The 16,513-nt window shown below is 40.8% G+C and overlaps 1 protein-coding gene across 1 annotated transcript in view; it reads left to right on the plus strand.

Annotated features, from left to right (window-relative positions):
* The first annotated feature begins 10,948 nt into the window (after nucleotides 1–10,948).
* Nucleotides 10,949–16,513, plus strand: part of PLCE1 (phospholipase C epsilon 1) — a 162,889-nt gene continuing 157,324 nt past the window's right edge. Inside the window, 3 exon segments of the mRNA XM_075717436.1 lie at nucleotides 10,949–10,991; nucleotides 10,994–11,036; nucleotides 16,214–16,313. Of these exon segments, the coding sequence (XP_075573551.1) occupies nucleotides 10,949–10,991; nucleotides 10,994–11,036; nucleotides 16,214–16,313 (186 nt within the window).

A 16,513-nucleotide genomic window follows, 5' to 3' on the forward strand; every position in this document is an offset into this window, starting at 1 on the left:
AAATAAGAAAACTAGTGTTAAACCCACAATTTTGTTTCTTTAGTATGCCTTTACTGAAGCCTGGAAACCTTGGTTTTGAGGTAATGGCTGCTCCGTTATGTTAGTTAGCCTGTAACACTGTACATGTCAAGAGTTTTGATCAACAAACTTCTATACTGTTTTCCTGGAAAGGAATATACTTGCCAATTTGATTCAGCTCTTTTAAATTTTCTAAAGGACGCTCTTGCTTTTCAAGTTTTGTGGTGTCCACAGATATTTTGTAGCATGTTTTTCTAATTTGCCTTTTGTCTTCTTTTATTGGATATTTAGAGCTTTGTTTAAGGATTAAAAGTGTTTTTCTGCAGTCTTTACTGATCAATTTTTGTGAGAAGACAGATTTCCTCTTTCCTCTGCACACTTACAAATATATTCCAGGTAGGTAATTAATGAAAAAGCGTTATTTGCATTTCATTTCTCCCATGTAAATATTCTTAGTGCATTAGGAACTTCTAGACAGAAGCATGAAGGATTACGCTGCACTTTTAAAAATTACAGCCTAGTTCTGTTGAGATTAATGGTTATTTTTAGGCCCCCTAATTTTTATATAGATCATACCATGCTTACATACCATTTGCTGTAAAGAACAGTGTCTACCTTCATTTTCTCAGTTGTGCTTAGACTCATCTGTCAGATGTGGGAGTGAGGGTGGCTACTATGCTTGTACGCTCGAGGGGACGGGAGTATTGGGTGTGCAGTGACAGCACACAGGAAAGGGAATGCAGCACTCCAGATTGGCCAGGACAATGCAAAACTGTCCTAATCCTGCATATAGTGAAGATTAATGTGATTTGGAGATCATCCATCTTACGCTTTCTGTCCCCTCAAATGCTCTCACTGAGGGACTGTTCACTGGAAAGCCGCAGACATTTACGACACACTAGGGACTTACAAACCTGAAATCAGGAGGAGATACCAACACTGTACTATCTTCAGAAACCCTAGAAATTTATGTTTTGGACAAATGATTTATCAAGCTCTTCCCATACCAGCCCCTTTCCCAAACAATTTGGTTCTTTAGCAACAGTTCTACTGTTGTAATCTGGGTGGCAACATTTCTGCATGTGATCTTCGGTCATTAGTTTAGAATCTGATGGTGCTTGTGTTTAGTTTTATTCTTTACTTTTTTTTTTCTTTACCTCTCAATTTTATTTTTAAAACTTTTGTGATTATTACAGGTGTACTTATATTGGTAGGTTATCACACTGAGGAATTTTTGGCTAGGCGGTTCAGGATTTTCAGTATTAGATGCCTCATAACCGGATGTATTTATTTTCTTAGCCTTAGCATATGATTCCAAGTTGTAATTAGTGCCTCAGTGTTAAAGTGTACCAATGTGTCTATGAAACACAGCATATGGGTATTTTGATGAAAGGAAATTGGAAGATACTGCTTTTATAAACCTGAAAGCTGCAGAGCAGATGTGGAAGGAATTACTGCAAAGAATATCAACTGGCATATAAAACAGAAGCTGAAGTTTATTTTGTTTTTATTGTAAAAGAAAGAACTCTTTACTAAGGTTCTGTTGTATTTAAGTTTACACAAAATTGAGTTGTCCAGGACTAGCTGTGAAACTATATGCACTGATGTGACATTTAATGGAACAAAGCAATTTTTTTTTTTGCTTTAAATATTTAGTGCTAAAACTTTACATGTTGATTGTAAAATATGTATTTTTAGAATTTACGGTAAATTTAATGATGTCTCCTCTTGGGAGAGAAGGCTATAATATATATTGCAAAGTTCATATCCTTTTTTTAATTTCATGAGCAAGGAGCAAAGTGCAAAGTAGTGATTACCTTTTTTGCAGTCTGATTGTCTGGCTACTTTCATGGAAAGTCCTGGTCATATATACTAATTTCTGAATAACCATTAGGATTAACCACAAGTATTCTCATACTCTCACATTTTCAACACCTAGTAAGCCAACCTGGCTTTGTGGAAAACAGTAGATTATTATTTACTTAACTTTTATAGATTTCAGTAAAGCATTGAATTGCCTACCAGGCTAAAACATGGGTGCTATTGCAGTGCTAAACATTTTTCCTTTTCAATTAATTTGTTAGTGTAATGCTACATTAGAGTTACAGTGAATTACTATTCATGATCTTTTAGAATAATCTGGGCAGATAATAGACTTATTTCCTTTTCATAAACCTACTGTTTAGAGCAATATGTTCATTATTTTTCATTCTGTTGTTAGCACTTCTAAAAATGATGTGGCAAAACCACATGCATCTTTTATGTCCATAAGTATCGAAGAAATTATGTTGAATTTATGTATCAATCAAATGCTGCTGGTAGTGTAACTTATATGTAGCTATGATAAACAGCATGTACACAAGCACAGCGACAGCAAAAGTCAATATATTAACAGAACTGCCAAGGGATTAAATCTAAAAAGCAGATTGCTTTTAAATGTAAAATTACAGAATGTAATGTTCCATCATTGATGGAAAAGATGGATCCTTCAACATATTAACTGTCAGATGATTATTCTTAAGCTTTTTTTTTATAGTATCAAATGTCAAAATTTTGTTACATGTCCAGAATTCAGGTGCGCTACCAAATGCTAATCAAAGTTGGCCAAAAAAAAAAAAAAAAAAGTAATTGGTTACACATTGGAATATCTGAATAGTCCAATCATATGGTTTATTTATAAAATTGATTCAGTTTTATTTTTGCCAGATTCAATAAACTAACAGTTTAAATACATATTGGAATCTACTTCAGTTCAGTAGCTTTTAATGAGAAAAAGGAAGGACAGCATTACATTCTCATTGAAGAACTAAATTTGAAAAAGACACGAGGGGCCAGGCTCTTTTAAACACTGTGTTGTATAACCAAAACCGCCTTGGTTTCCTGAACATTGCCTGAATTATGCTTTCTATTTGGAAGCCATCCATCTGCAATAGAAATGAGGGCTCCCAAAATGCAAGAGTGATAAGGATAAAATTGCCTCTGTGTTATGTGACATGGGAGCAAGGCTTCTCCTAACTCCTTGTAAGATGCAGTTCACAAATTGCCCAGCGAAGACTGAAGGTTGATCTAGCCCTATGAATGATGCTCTCGCTTTCAACTCTCCTTTAAATTTAATCACCTACTGCTCATCTTGTCAATGTACTTCCTTTTCCTGTCTAAACACCATTTGGTTAATGGTCATACAGATCTCTGTGTGTGTGTATTACCTCTTTTTCTAGGATATTAGTTCCCAAAAGCAGTTATTAAGGTTTTGTGTGCTGACTTTTGAGTGCCCTTATTCCTGCACACATCCATTTCCCAAAACCACATGCGTTTTTAGGAATCCTTCAGCCAACTAGTGGTATCAGTAGCAGATCAAAGTGCGTTACAGACAAGGTTATTCCTCAAAATTTGTAAAATGTCTTCTTGCAAGTACTTGTATAAGGTAGGAGAATATAATAAATATGAAACAAACACATGATGAAGACATTCAGAGTATGCGAATTCCAAAATACGTTTTTACTAGATTGAACAGCAAAAGTTGACAGTTACTTTTATTTAAATTCTACCCTAATTCATAAGAATGATGTAAAAGCTTATATAACTCATTTCTCTTTAGACTTTATCACATAAAATTTAACATCCCATTTTTAGACTATAAAAAGCACTACCTAAATAACTACTTTCAGGATGAGGCAAACTTTCAGTTGAATTGTGTATGCCAACATTATACAAAACTTTGGTCCTTCTGCAGCCATTATATGTTAGTAATTCCAGCAACTTGAGTTTTTATTGGAAAGCTAGAAGTAACTTAGATATGCTTGGTTTTTTTAATAAGGTTTATAATGTCTCTTCTCAAGTAGTCTTGGAAGAATTTGGTAATACCCAGGTTTGTACTTTGAAACAGATGTCAGTTTCTGCAAAATGTACTTTTTTTTCTGATATTACTAATTTCAAGAAGGTTGTGTGTTATACACATGTAAAAATCTCATATTTTGATGCTAAGACTGTATAGCATTAGGAAGTAGGATTTGCTTATTTCAGGCATTAAAATTTTAATTAAAGATTAATCTTAGTCTTGAGCTGATAATCTTTAATCTACAGGCATATCCTTTATCCAGAGAAGCAGCAGAAAATAAAATGGCTGTGGACATTAAACTTTGTATGTATGTGCAATAAATAGATAATACATAAAATGGCCTTATTTGGCTATAGTAAGAATACATGTTTTCTGTAGCACAAAAGACAAATTATACTAATATCAAATAGCAGAATTAAGTCCTAAAAGGAGACCAGCCTATTGGAAAAAGGCAACAAAATTCTTGGCAACTTTATGCCATTCCCTCCCTATACCCTCCATGTTTTTAATAGTTAAATCTCTCGATACGTGTGTGTATCATAGATCTCTGGAAAGGAACAATTTTTGCCAAATTTCACTGGAAAACACTACCAGATTTTGAGTTAAACTTTTTACACAGAGGGTACTTCGAATCATCCAACGTGAAATGAAGTATCTTAACATTAAGAGCAGCAAAAATACTAATATACTTTGTAACTACATGTTTTCTAATACTATTGCTCACTGTGTTGGCACGCAAATTTTTCAGATAATAAAAGAAAAATAAACAAATATTTAAAATATCCTATGGCTGTAACAGTTCCGGTCGGTTACCTAAACAAATTCTTGTGTTGGTTCTTGGATTTGGTAGATGTATGCTATGGCAGGTTGCCAGTAAAGGAACTGAATGTTAAATTGACCCTGTAGACCGGTTGTTGTTTAGACATAGGCATTAAGTTCAATACAGGTTTTATAATTTATTACATGAAGAACTCGTTGTCCTGGCTGCTTGTTTAAAGTGATGACAGAGCATGGGTAAGTCAGCTCATTTGTTGGTTTGCGGAGGAAGTGAATCCCTGACTCCAATAATGATTTGGTATTCAAACTAAAGGCAGAATTATGAGGCGATAGAAAAACTGCCTTTTGGTAAAGCTTCCTTGAAAATGTCAGTCAGGAGAAACAATCCTAGAAATAAAATACTGTTCAACAGATTAATCAGCTGAACCTAAACAGTTAATGGGATTATACAAAGATAGATACATCCAATAAGCTTAGATAAATTAGGCTTTATTGTTTAGATGCTCAGGACAATGTTCCATTTTGGTTGGACCATGTAATTTCATTCAAGAAAACAACACATCATTATAAATGTATTAAAGACTTTACTGTGCATTTGAGGAATTTTACATCTGAGACTATACGAGGAAAGTAATGAAGCAGGCTTCTCAATACACTTTCATTAGGGCTTGTCCTGGTTTCGGCTGGGATGGAGTTAAACTTTGCAACTACGTGTTTTCTAATATTTGATTTGGAATGTCAGCAGTTATTACTTGCCACTTTAATATCGCTAGTATTTATGTGCTATTTTTGACCCACACGTTCTTATAGATTAATCCATTAATAGATATATATATTTGATCTTCTGTTTTTTTAGGGAGAATTAACAGAAAATTATTGTGTAGTCCTCAATTTATAGTTTATTAACTTTATTCAATTACTAGTATTAATACTTGGACTTCCATTGTCCCTGAACTGTAATATGAAGTAAACAAGAGTTATTCCTCCAGTGTTTTGAAGACCTGTATTCTAATATAGTCTCTAACTTTTAAAAAACTGTCATGAAATAACGGTGTAGCAAAAATCGATGCTAAAAATATAGCTAAGTTATACGATGGGAATACAGTTGAGGCATAAAAGGCTTCCCTTAATTTGATCTATATCAGGAGTTACTCCACTGAAATATGAATTTGTCAGACTAAAACTTGTATAGCCAAAAAAGTGATAATGCAATTATTCCATATTTATAATTAATTATCCTTATCAGAAATGTTCTCTTAGAGATATTTGAAAATGGGGGGGAGGGGTAAGTTTACTCCAAAGTATCTTCTTCTTCTATCTCTTCCAAAGACTAATTGGAAGATGACTTTACTAATGATTTGAAAGTTGAGCAGCTGATGTCAATTCCAAAACTCTAAACTAAGTGTTTCAGCTTATTAATCTTTTTAAACAGTTACTTACTTTATCTAGTTTTATTTTTTATTCCTAATTGAAATGTCAGAAAGTAGTTGAGCATGTTCATTAGGCTTTCAGAATTGCCTCCGTGACTGCTGGTGTTTATGATAGTCAGATGGGCAAAACACACTTCACATCACGTAAAGTGACATTAAATCTTTAATATAGTTACAAAGCCCCTGGAACATTCATAGAATAGAACCCTTGTTAAGAAACCTCCAGTCCAGAGTTAATAATTGTCTTGGTTTCAGCTGGGATAGAGTTAATTTTCTTCCTAGTAGCTGGCATAGTGCTGTTCTTTGGATTTAGTATGAGAAGAATGCTGATAACACACTGATGGTTTAGCTGTTGCTAAGTACTGCTTAGACCAGTCATGGACTTTTCAGCTTCCCATGCTCTGCCAGGTGCACAAGAAGCTGGGAGGGGGCACAGCCAGGACAGCTGACCCAAACTGCCCAAAGGGCTATTCCATACCATATGACGTCATGCTCAGTATATAAATGGGGGGGGGTTGGCCGGGGGGCAGCAATCGCTGCTCGGGGACTGGCTGGGCATCGGTCAGTGCATGGTGAGCAATTGCATTGTGCATCACTTGCTTTGTATATTATTATTACTATTATTATTATTGTTATTATTACTACTACTATTTTACTTTATTTTATTTCAATTATTAAACTGTTCTTATCTCAACGCAGAAGTTTTCTCACTCTTCCTCCTCCGATTCTCTCCCCCATCCCACTGGGGCAGGGGGAGTGGGTGAGCAGCTGCGTGGTGCTTAGTTGCTGGCTGGGGTTAAACCACGAAAATAATTTTAAAAAAATTCTGAAATTCAAGTAGTTTGTCTTCCATATGTTTATTATTTTGAATCAGCATAGAAATTGTACTGGTTTTGACTATTTATCTAGCAATCACAATAAAATAGTCTCAAAATCGGGCTTTTACTAAAATAATAGTTGTCTTAACTGAAACTCTTTCTGTAAAAACTCTTCTCATAGGGCAGAATCACATTATGATTGAAATGGAATTGTGCTTTATAGAGAGAGCTGAACTGCCCCGACAGAGCAGTTGCTACCCTGCATCCACGGGCTGTACTTGTGTAGAATGATAATTGATCTAATAGAAGGGACGAATTAATTGTAGGTAAGGCCTATGTGTTCCTTCACAAGAGAAATCGCTGTCCATTAGCGTATCGATGAAAATTTTGCTGTACTGAAACCAGAGTGCAGTTAAGAAAACACTCTCAGTCCTTATTTTCATGTGTTTCTAATTTTCTTTTAGAATTTCTGTTTGCATGTGTGCAAGCGTGCATGCTTTTCTTTAGTCCTAGCTGAAGGGTGAATTTTGGAGCAAAGACCAAGGAAGAACCTTGTGGCTATTTTTTAAAATTAAAAGCATTTTTGAAGTGTTTATGTAATTTGTTAAATACAAAATATTCCTTTATACATTATAGTGCAGGGTTTAGGCAAGTCATGTATAGTTCAGACTGAGCGCAGAAAAAAAGCCAGGTATTCTTGAGTGCTGCTCCTACCACTGCAGCTACTTTTTTTTCCTGATGTTGGGAAAATCGCCCAAGTAAACTCACATTGCTTCAGTTTCCCCATCTGTATAATGTGAATAATACTTACCATTTTGCAGGAATGTGTGGAATTTAATATTTATGCATCACTTTGAAGTTCATTTCTAAATCGATTTCGTAACCCAAACTCCAAAATACACGGTCAGTAGAAGACTGTTAGCTGGTAAGAGCTAAAAGACACATCAACATTTTCTGAAAGTCCTACATTTTTCTCTGCATATAAACATTGTATGTAGAATTCTAGATTAGTGAAACTTCATTTCTGAATCTCCACCTTGAGCTTATATGTTGCTAGTGAATCTAGCAATACGGTCAATTTGAGTTGGATGTGTTATATGGTCAAGCCTGATGGAGTAGGGTACAGTGTTATGACTAACAGACATTTCTTGTGAAATCATGGTGGACGCTGATGTACAATGAGAGAGAAAAGAAAATCGAAGCATTCTCAGAGTACTTTCTGCTTGGCCGAGAGTGTTAAAAAGAAACTGTGTCCCACAAGTCAAGTCCAGTGCAGCAAAAAATAGTCTCTTCATCTGTATTGCACTGAGGTCAAGCAGCTCAAAATTTGCTTTTGCAAACTCGGGTGTGGGAGTCCCCTGCGGAGGAAGTGGAGTCCTGGGTGTTAATAAGTGCCTGCAGACTTCTCCCACCTCGCGACCAAATTACTTTTGAAAGAAGGTCAGTGAGTTTTGTTGAGGGGAGTTACTTCAGTTGTGTGTACCACCAGGAGGAGAGCTCCAGATGTGATGACTCTCGCAGTAATGGAGGCAAACAGGTTACCTGGGTAACTATTCTAACAGGCAACTTTCCAACGTGTCACCAAGGAAATGAGGCACTTCCCAAGTAAATCTGCTTGCAGCATCTCAGAGGCTCATGTACTTCTGTTGGAATGGAAAGAAGGTGGCTTGTCTCAACCGTAAATGCGTAACTGGGATGCGATTTCATCTTTCTCGTGATCTGCGTAAAACTTCTGACTTGTTTTTAAAGAAGGAAATCACATTAAAAATACTAAGTAGCAACTTATTTTGTTAGATGTATCTCAGCACATTATTCCTTCATATTTAAATTTTTCTCAGTCCGCAATGCTTTTCAGGGATGCAATTTCTGAACTATCAATTGCATAAATACATTTTAGGAAGAGAGCAGCTACGTCAGCAGTCCTGCAGCTTTGTAATTTTGGTTATTTCTTCTTTCCTACAATATTCAGAGAAGTGAATGTCATCCTGGAGGAAATGATCATTTAATTATTTTGTAGAGAGCACCTGTCACCATTGTATCTGACTTACAACTTTCACATTGCTGTAATTTTTTTTATATCTTCCATCATCATAGTGTTTGAAAATCTTACCATTATTAAATAATCTTCCAGTGTCCTGGTGAAACATGGAAGTCTTCAATTTACAGGTGAGGAGCTGGATCTCGGGAAGAGATCCTTAATGCAACAAACTGCTTGAGTATGTTATTGATCCCTAGTATGCTAAGCTGTCCCATTGACGTGTGCTTGAAGTTGGACAGATGCCTTAAGTCTTTTGTTGAGTCAAGGATATGGTGATTTCTCCAAATTTTCCGTTCTGTAAAATGTATCACTTTCTTTGCAGTACAGGATACCTTTTATTGTTGGAGTTTTGCAAGCTGAAAAACATAAAGTGCGAACACGTTATGAAGGAAAATTTAGATATATATTTTCCACTGGAATAATGTGATAATAACTTTCCCGCACTCCTTAAAACAACTGGAAAAGCAGAGAGGAACTGGAAAAAGCTTCCATGGAAAGGTTCCTGTTGCCTGTGTGTTTAGAGGATAATTCATTGTCGCTATTGTAGTGCTGAAAACCTATTGCATGATTTGTTATGAGGGAGTTACTATGCCTCTGACACTAACAAAATGTAAAGTACACTAAAGTATTATTAATTGAATGTATTTTGGGTCAATATTCAGTATATAAATATATGGAAGTACTGAAAAATATACAGATCAGACAGAACATGAATTGGAAAAGAAAAGGTTGACTACTCAAAATTTACTTTTTGCAAAATATGGCATTTTTGGGGGTGCTATATGCAGCGAATTAAATCCGGGCCACACTGAAGGCAAAGGGAATATCACATTTTCTGTAGGACCCGGATTTTATCCAATATGCACTGTATTCCAGTATAGAATGATTAATATTATGAGTTAATTAACTGAATTAGTTCAGACTGGCCATGTCTCATGTCTCCTAAGCAAGACATGATTTTGACATTACACTGCTGAAAAGATCAAGGTGCTTTACTATAGTGCATGTATTTTCTCTCGCTATTCTAATAAACAGAACCTGTAAGCTACTGAAAGAGTCTGAGCAGATAATAAATGTAAAGCCAGGAAGTAGTAAGTGAATAAATATAATATATATAACAGTATATCTGACCTAATTTCTTTAAAAAAAAACCCCAGATATAAACTTTTTGAAAATACGTTAACTTCTGCGGACTTTTGGTGGGTAACTTCATTGACTTTTTGTATTTGTTGGACTGCTAATAGACGTTCTCCACTGGGATTACTATCTACAGGGCATCGCTACCATTGTGCTTGTATTATCCTCACAAGACCATTATGGCAATGAGGTGCAGAGTGTTTGCTGAGGTAAGAGAGTAGAACATAGAGTAATAAATCTGACTTTCAAGCGTTCGCATTTGTTCTTCCCTTTGAAAATAGCAGGACGAGTTCCTCACACTGGAAGGGAATGAAGTAAATTAACTGTAAGTTTTACAAGGCTGTACTGGGACACAATCTCCACATACCTTAGTTATGAGAATCAGTGCCCTTCACGTAAGAACGTCCAACATAAAACCGTGTTATCTATGGCCAACTTTCGCCTGCTTGAAAAACGAGAGTGCTTCCTTTAAAATGAAAGTTTACGAGATTGCTTTTCTCCTTGTTGCGCCCTGCACGGAAAAGATCGCACGGGAAAGCTCGCACGCAAAGATGCCCGGCGGAGTTCCCCGCAGCCGTGTTCTCCCGCAGCGCCGATGGAAACAGCGCGGGGCCCCCCCTCCCCTCCCCTCCCCTCCCCTCCCCTCCCCTCCCGCAGCCTCGGCGCTCCCTGCCCAGAGGTGATGGCTGCCGGCGGAGCGCAGCCGCCGCCTGCACCGCCGGGGCGCGGGGCCCGCACCGTGCGGGGCTGCGGGGGCAGGAGCGCACCTTGTGCACCGCGGCTGCCGCCGGGCGGGGGGCGCGCCGACATTCCGATGCGCTGAGGCAGCCGCGGCCCGGCCCGCCCCCGCCCCGGCCCCGGCCCCCGCTCCCGCTCGGAGGGCGGCACGGCGATGGCGCTGGACCGGCTCCCGCTGCGGGGAACGGCGCCGTTACTCCGCGGGGCTGGGGCGCTCAGGGGAGGCCGGCCGTCGGCGGGAGGTAGGAGGACGGGCTGCCGCGGGGAGCCGCGACCCGCGGCGGGACGGGAGCCGGGGTGCGCTCTCGGGCTTCGGGCATCCCCTCTGCGGGCGCCGCCGGCTCTGCAGCGAGCAGCCGGGGAGCGGGGAAGGCGGCTGACGGGGCGGTCCGGGGCGCTGCCGCCGGCGGGGTCGCCGCCGAACGCGCAGGGCGCGGAGCCCCTCAAGCGCCCTCAGGGGCCAGGCGGGGCTGCCTGGGGCAGGGCCGGGGGGGGCCGCCCGCGTCCCGCCTGCCTCGGCTGCGGGGCACGGCCCGGCGACCCGGCCCGCGGGCAGCCGCCCGGCCGGGGGCTCGCCCGCCGCCGCCGCCGCCGAGGAGGGGCGGCCCCGGGGGACCCCGCCCCGGCGGCCCCGTCCCCTCGCTCCGCGGCTGAGTCAGCCGCCGGCGCTGCCCCCGCGGCACCTCCCGCCCTCCCTCGGCCGGCCCGGCGGGGCGGTGCGCGCCCGCAGCCCCCGCCCGCCGCCCCGTCCCGCCGGGGTAGGCCCCTCGCTCGCTCCGCCGCCACGGGCAGCGGCGGCCGTGGAGCGCGGGCGAGGCGGGGGCGGCCCCGTCCCGCAGAGCGCTCCGCCGCCGAGCCCGCCGCCGCTGGAGTCGCGGGCCGGCCCGAGGAGGAGAAGAAGGAGGAAGATTCCGGGGGGACGCTGAAAGGTGCGTCCCCTGCTCGCCCCCGCCCGCTCTCCCGGGCGCCTTCCCGGGCTCCTTCCCCGGCTCCCGAGTGCGGCCGGCGCTTCCCGCCGGGGCTCCCTGGGGCCGGCTCTCGTCCCCCGGCCGCGGCGGGGGGAGCGGCGGGCTGCCCGCCGCGGCCGTGCCCGGGGGCGGGCGGGGGCTGCTTTCGGCCATGTTCCGCAGCCCCGCGCCGCGCGGCAGGGCCCGGCGGCCCCCGGTGCCCGCGCCCTCCCCTCCCCGCCTGGCCCTCGGCTTCAGGGCGCCCCTCTTCCTCCGGGAGGGTGCGGGGAAACCCCAAATGCAAAAGCAAATTGGGGTGCATTGCCCTTATCCTACATGCTATACATTGTTGGAAATTAATCCTTCACTTTCGCTGGGTTTTTTTTTTTCCCCTACCTGTTGTGATTGCACGAGCAATTGTTACTTTTTTTTACTCTAAAGCCTGGCTAATTGCAAACTGACGAGAGCGGTAGCTCACAGGAGATCGGCTGTGGGATGGAGCCTCTGGTTGTAAGCGGCAGGGGCGACGCTGTTTCTCCGTCCCCACTTGCTCTTTTTGGCGAGCCCCTCTTGCAGGCTCCAAGCGCTCTTCGCGGGCGCTGCGGGCCCTGGCGCCCAGGCACGAAGGGCGAACGCATTCCTTCCAGCTCCAGACTTCTCTTTGGCCCGCTCTGTGAAGTGTGGTTGAGTCTTTATAAGACTCTTGAGTCTGCAAGCGCTTACAAAAGTAGTTTCACTGAAGTGTTTATAGGATCGGGACCGAAGTGGCCGGGTGCGGTGCTTATCCGTTCTGCTGCACGCTCTTGGGATGCCACCGGCGCAGGTGATACGGAGAAGAGCCTGTACAGGTGGCTGCGAACCGGGCTTCTGATAAAGGAGGTGTAAGAGCCGGGTAGGGTGGTAGAGAAGTGCATAAAGGATCAGCTGTACTTCAGGGAACAGTCAAATGTCTCGTGTTTCGTAGTAAGGCACTTTTGTGAGGAGCAGCATTGGGCTTGCTGTTGTATTTATATGGCAAAAGTTCGCTGAATGTTTCAATCCTGTACATTTTATATACTTCTGTATTTGAAAGGGGATCAGAAAACCTGCCAATTATGAAAATTACTGCAAAGCAGTGACCACTATGTAGTTTAAGAAGTCTTGCGTTTCCAACTATACAGATAATCATCTTTGATCCATGGTATCTCATTCTGTGAAAAGTCAGTGGCAAACAATCAGTGTTTGTTACAAAACCAAAATGAAAAACACCTAAATGAAACAAACAAGGTGAAACCCGAAATGGACGCAACGTTTTATGTATTAGGAGATGCTTCAGAGAGAAATGCCCAAGTGATAAAAGAGCATGTCCAGTCTGTGCATAAATCCACAAAGGATTACTAAAATACTTCTTTCTTAGTTACCTAAATAGAATTTATTCATGTTCTGCCACATTGAGCTATTAGTCTAATATACTGTAATGAGTTCATTCCTATTTTCACACATGGTAAAAAGTTTGTTATTAAGACTTTGTGACTGCAGACCAGACAGCACAGTTCCTGTCCTCTCAATTCACATTAATGCGATGCATCTTAACCAATAAAAGTGTGGTGTTCAAGCCAGGGTTCCAACAATTTAATAAGGGGAAAAAAAGTAAAACTTTAAATTCAAGAAACATGAAAGGCCTGCTGCAGAATAAAACATTTCTGAAAACTGTATTTACTGGAAATCATAGAACAAGTTCATGAAAGAGTTGATAAGATAATTTGAGGTTTGGGAGATTTGTAAAATGAGAAAAAGAAATTCTCTATATTTGGGTTATCCAAAAGAATGTTGTGAAACAATTTGAGCACCATTTGTAAGTACCCATAGAAGAGAGTATTTCTTGTATCAAAGGGCCATTCTATTTAAGGGAGATAGGAGTATTAAGATCCAGTGACTAGAACCTGCGCCAAAATCCAGTATAGAAGCAAGGCGTGTATTGAAAAGTGACAGTTGTAACTGTTCATGAAGGATTGTGGTAAATTTATAATGGTTGGAAACATTTAGCTGAAGTTAGCAGCTCTTCTTTTTTGGAGAAGAGCAGCTGTAATTTAGCAATAGTTCTTGGATTTGAAACAAGAATTAGTTAAAGGAAGACTTGAGCTATAAAGGAGGCAAAAAGCAATTAATCTATTATTTCATTAGAAGTCCATGATTTGCATAGGGATTTTTCATTAAACATTAAAACTAAGGTTTTTTTGATCAGCTTAATTTACCTGCATATTTACAAAAGTATTTCTTCAAGATTTTCTTCTTTCAAAACACTTTGGACCGCACTTTGGGACAGGGGTTGTCATTTTGTTTTCTGTTTGTACAGCACCTACCGCAAAATGGATATTGGCTCATGACCACGAGCCCTGCACTTTGTAAATCACAGTGATGGTGTTATTAGCAATAATTCACATCTTTTTTTGTTTTATATACTTTTCGAAAATACCAGTAATTGAACCACTGGAACGAATCAACGCAGCTCCAGCGTGGACAGACTTACTCTCACGCCTGTGCACAATGCAGCCATTGACGGTTTCATTTGAGAAACGGCTATCATTTGATGATGCAGACAGCAGGTTAATGGCTGTCTGTACCTTTAATATGCAATCTGATTAATTTTTAAATAATTCTTTTCATCATGGCTCTGTTTTAGAAAGCTGTTAGCATGCTAACGTGAAATCTGTGTTTTTCCTTAGGTTAATTCTGTCCCTTCTTGAGCCTTCTTAATCTTACTTAGAGGAGAGTTGTTGCACGTGTACTTGAGGGCCTACATGACTCAGTACATATTATATGAGAGCAGTCCAGCTTACTCTCCATACTGCTTTATTTGTCTTGGCAACCTGTACGTATATCTGCTTGTGGGTGGGGTTTCCATAGTCATGCTTCTGCCAGATACTGGTCGTATTTCACTCTTTCATTTTTTCAAAACGTCTATCTGCTGAAACGAGACTCGTGTTTAAGAGCTGAGGACAAAGTGGTGACAGTTTTTCTTCGCGTTTACTATATTGGGAGCTCTCTAATCTTTTTCTTGTGTTTTTGAGTCGCAGAATTTTGATCTTGCTTGAAACAATGGAGTTCATTTGTAAATACGTCACTGTGGGATCAAAGTCTGGTCCTTTGTGTTTTCATATACTCACTCTGTCATGCTGATATCTCTGTGCCAGACAATTAATGTCACTGATTTTAAACTAGGCCAGCCACGATACTCTCTTCTTAACTGCGCAGTCATTCATAAGTAATCTAACATGTTCAAACAAAAGCTAGATGTGCCATCAGTTACTGAAAACTGGTAAACTACAAGAGCTAGAAGGAATGAGCTCAACTCTCCACCAGAATTATCCTTCCAGAGCCTGCTGTATTTCTCCAGTTTATCCAGTGTCAGTCAATGATGGTGCCGCAGGTAACACCGGCTCTTTCAGTGAATGCTTCCAAGCAGCAGGGACACACACCTTGTGGAATATGTGACATGCCCCAGGGAGCTGCCTTCTGCATTCTTTACATCTGAAACTCTGACGTACGCCAGCATAACTTTTGAGTATGGAGACAGTGCAGGCTTGAGTCTTGTACAAGGAAGCGTATTCTGTAGGCCAGTATATTTACTTAATATTTTACTCACAGCAGTCTGAGGCATGTCATAATACTTTAAATAGGCTGTCAACTCTGGGATACTTTTTATTGTACATTGCTATCAGTAAGTAATATTTAATAATTTGTTATGACATTTTCAGTGGAGCCACCTCATTAAAAAAAATTAAATATATTCTTGTATTTTTCAGTTGTTGTAATGTTTTGTAAGTAATTAAAAAGGTAAATACTCGGTTATTTTCAGTATTCTTTGTTAGTCATTTGAATGTTTTAAATGAGGCACAAAAAGTGGAAACATTGAGTGCAAAGTGGAAGCTACCATTTGAAAACATTTATTTTTGGGGTAGTGGTTTTATTCTATTAGTATGCACAAGTGCTGCATAACTTGCATCTAATAATAGTGTGTTTTCTTAAACAGATGACTCTCCAGTTGCATTGACCTTGCCTTGTGTAGTAGGACCTTGCTGTCTGCTGTTTCAGACAATGCTCTGATGCGAGACCTCTCCTCCCACAGTATTTTTCTCTGTCTGTGCTACAGCATACAGCAAGAATGCTGCTGCAGTGATCTCTGGTATTTGAGGTTTTTGTTACACTGCATCTTTCTAACATTTTCATAATGCATTCCTTTACTCCAAGTACAAAACTCTGTTGCTTGGATTAGGTTAATTTCTTTCTGTAGCAGTGCGAATATCTTTCAGCAGTATTTGGGGAAACCCAACTTGGTTTCCCTTTGGAATTTAGCAAGATAAAAGGGGGATGGACATGTAGCAGAGTAGCTACTGCTTTGTGCACTACCAACAATTCACATTAAAGAACAACCTGCAGACCTCCTCTTGAGGAGCTTTCTTGGTGTGAATGCCTCCTTTTAATTCATTTAGGCTTGCTAGGATTGTTTCGGATTACAGCTGTGTACCAAATTGCAAGGGAAAAAGAAAACCCAGTGTTTTAATATCCAAGCTGAATCGCCTTCTGAAGACAGTGTTCTGCTTCTGGTCTAAGTTTAGGTAATTTTCATACTCTGACATTTTTCAAAGATGTATTTTCAACCAGTTAGTTATTGTTCAGTTTGGACAAGTTATGTTAAAATGCATTTATAATCAGATTGTTTCATTGGTGGACAGAGATTTGTAAGAATTGGTTAGGTTTTTTCTAACTTTCACTATAAAAACTCACCCTTT

This window comes from Pelecanus crispus, chromosome 10 (assembly GCF_030463565.1).
Source record: "Pelecanus crispus isolate bPelCri1 chromosome 10, bPelCri1.pri, whole genome shotgun sequence".
Lineage (NCBI taxonomy): Eukaryota > Metazoa > Chordata > Aves > Pelecaniformes > Pelecanidae > Pelecanus > Pelecanus crispus.